The sequence below is a fragment of the Alligator sinensis genome, unplaced genomic scaffold (assembly GCF_000455745.1).
Source record: "Alligator sinensis unplaced genomic scaffold, ASM45574v1 scaffold1381_1, whole genome shotgun sequence".
Taxonomy (NCBI): domain Eukaryota; kingdom Metazoa; phylum Chordata; order Crocodylia; family Alligatoridae; genus Alligator; species Alligator sinensis.
Window position 1 is genome coordinate 1332 of NW_005843000.1, and position 2633 is coordinate 3964.

At 38.8% G+C, this 2633-nt stretch overlaps 1 protein-coding gene across 1 annotated transcript in view; it reads left to right on the plus strand.

The window, feature by feature from the left end:
* The first annotated feature begins 278 nt into the window (after positions 1–278).
* The window catches only part of LOC102383748 (glucose 1,6-bisphosphate synthase), a 31868-nt gene continuing 29513 nt past the window's right edge, over positions 279–2633 (plus strand). Inside the window, exons 1-2 of the mRNA XM_006036685.3 lie at positions 279–314; positions 1202–1308. Of these exons, the coding sequence (XP_006036747.1) occupies positions 279–314; positions 1202–1308 (143 nt within the window). The remainder of the gene's footprint in view (positions 315–1201; positions 1309–2633) is intronic.

The window sequence follows — 2633 nt, forward strand, 5'->3', positions numbered from 1 at the left end:
TAATACAACATAACTTCTCGTTCACGAGTTCTGATTGCAGGGCATAAGAAGGTCTTCTGCCTTCTTGAAGGATGGAAGCATCAGAAACGGTGCATGCTGTAGCCCGGCAGACCTGCTGGAAATGTTAGTTTCCTGACTTTCCTGTCCCAATATAGAATGCTGCAGCAACATGAAAAAACGCGGTAGCATTAAAATAACACGGAGTACGAGCTTTTCTGTTCATTGTGATAAACTGGTACAGATAGGAACTCACTGTAGTAATGAAAATGGTGATAAGAATGAAATATGCTGAGTTTGAAGACTTCAGTATGGAAGTAATGGCCAAACTTGAAGGTAATAAGATGTATTATGGGAGAACCTAGATGGAGGTATCTAAGCAGGGAAGTCACATCCAGCAGAAATGTCAATTTTACAGCCTTTAAATACCCAATGAAGCAAAGCTTTCCGTCCAAGAAGGGAGCAGGCTGGAGATGGAGTGATCAGTGACCTTGAAAGTCCATGTTACTTCTGAATAGCGAACTTTCCTTAAATGTATGATGGAGACTTAGCACCTGTCTCTTCTTCAGAGGAAGAGTCATTATTCTGTTACATGTATTGTAGCTGGAAGCAGTGTTGAAAGGACGATTTATTTCAGGTTGGAAGTGAGAAGTAGTATGTCTCCTGTTCAGCAGATTGTGCTATGCAAGCCTGAGTTGAGTGAGCTCTTTATTTAACAAATGGAGTTTGTTTTTTATGAATTGCGTTATGGCATATTTGAAGGGTGGGTTGAAAACAATGTTCTCATCTTCCAGATTGCACTCAAAAGATTTACCAGCAGTAACTTTCCATTCATGCTTTTTCGCCACCTAAGTCATAGTATTATTTCTGCCTGCCGACTAGATTCTTGTGAGTATTTGCAACTGAAAACACTCTAGGAATAAAAAGAAATGCAAAACTTTAAAACTCTTGGTTCAGAGATGATGCCTATTATTATTTTATTAAGAATGATCATTATATTTTATTAATTATAATTATATTCATTAATATTTATTAGGAATAAAAATGCACTTATACTGTGAATAACCCTGAAACATTGTTTGAACAGATATTTATGCGTGGTTTCTCCAACTCTAGCAAAGTTGGAGCATCTTATTTCTACTGTTGTGGCATTTGTGTGCACTTTAAAGCACCTAACTGCATGGTTTCTCCTGTTTTTCTGCAGGGGATATACAAATATCTCGAGAGGTGTTTTTCAGACTTCAAGCAGAGAGGCTTTGTTGTTGGATACGATACACGAGGTCAGGTGACCAGCAACTGCAGCAGTAAGAAGTATGAGTATTGATTACATTTAAAAGACTAGCAATTCAGTTGTGGTTGAGACGTTTCTTTTAATTTTTTTCCAGACAAATGAGGATATAGCTATAGATCAGGAATTGAGCATACTGCTTATTTTGATTTCAGTATTGCCGATGATTGCCCATCACAAACCAGGGGCCCCTTATGCAAGTTGCTACTTTGTGTGAGAGGATGAAGTGTGAACGCAAATTCAGACTGCCATGCCCATCGCTTGAGTAATGAAAATCGGTTGCGAATGTGGCCTGATAGAATATTAGTACAGGCAGTCCTCAACTTGCAGTGCTTCGAGTTACAACGTTTCACACTTACAACCTTTATAAATTGACACCCTGTTTCAACTTTGAGGTCAGTTTTGACTTACAACGCTTGATCTGATGTGATGCTGTGCCAGCGAACAAGTTTGCTATGTCGCCCATCTCCCTGGAGAACGTCTGTCCAAACTTCCTTGGACACTTTCTTTAAGAAAGCAGACAAGGCTCCAGAAAAACCTGCAGCCAAGACTCCTGAGAAAGAGTCCAGCCAAGAGCCCTTCAAAAAGTCCAGCAAAGTCACCTCAAAGAAGTCCTTCCAAATCAATATGATTGCTATTTACAATATAAATGCATCAGTGTAGCTATACTACTCGTCTATAATTGGGAGTATTTTTGGTGAAAATAGCGTGTCGGGCCTCAGTTCAGGAACCAGTCTCCCATTTATAACATTGTTTCTCATGAGAAAATTGGTTCTGAGTTGCAACGTTTTGACTTAAGACGCTGTTTTCAGGAACCAATTGTGTTGTAAGTCCAAGGACTGCCTGTATAAAAATTATGACATGATTGTGACCATACTACCATTCTTACTTAAGTTGCCACTCAAGGAAGCAAATCCTCTGTTAGCACACAACTGCTAAGTATTTTAGTACCTCTCGCACTGTAAATTATCCACCCGATACATGAACAGAGTAAACTTATATTGCAGAATCTTGAAGCCATATACCCTGTTTGTTTGCTGAATAGTCCAATTCTGTGAATTTCCCAGTAAGTTTTAATTACCAAGCTGCATATATTTCTTTGGCTATAAATATTTGGTCTGAAGCTGTAGCTTCCATTTCAGTTTAATTTAAGGGGTTTTTGTATTAAAGGTCTCCTCTAACCCAAAGCGAAAGATTATTTTGACTGTTCTCTGTACTGATTGTAAAGCAAATGACATGATGCGAGTATCCAGCCCTTGCAGCTGTTTTGAGACAGATTGCAAGAAGACTGCACGCTGTCTTGTTAAAGTATTATTGATCTGCTTTATGAGAATCTTCTAAACCTGCT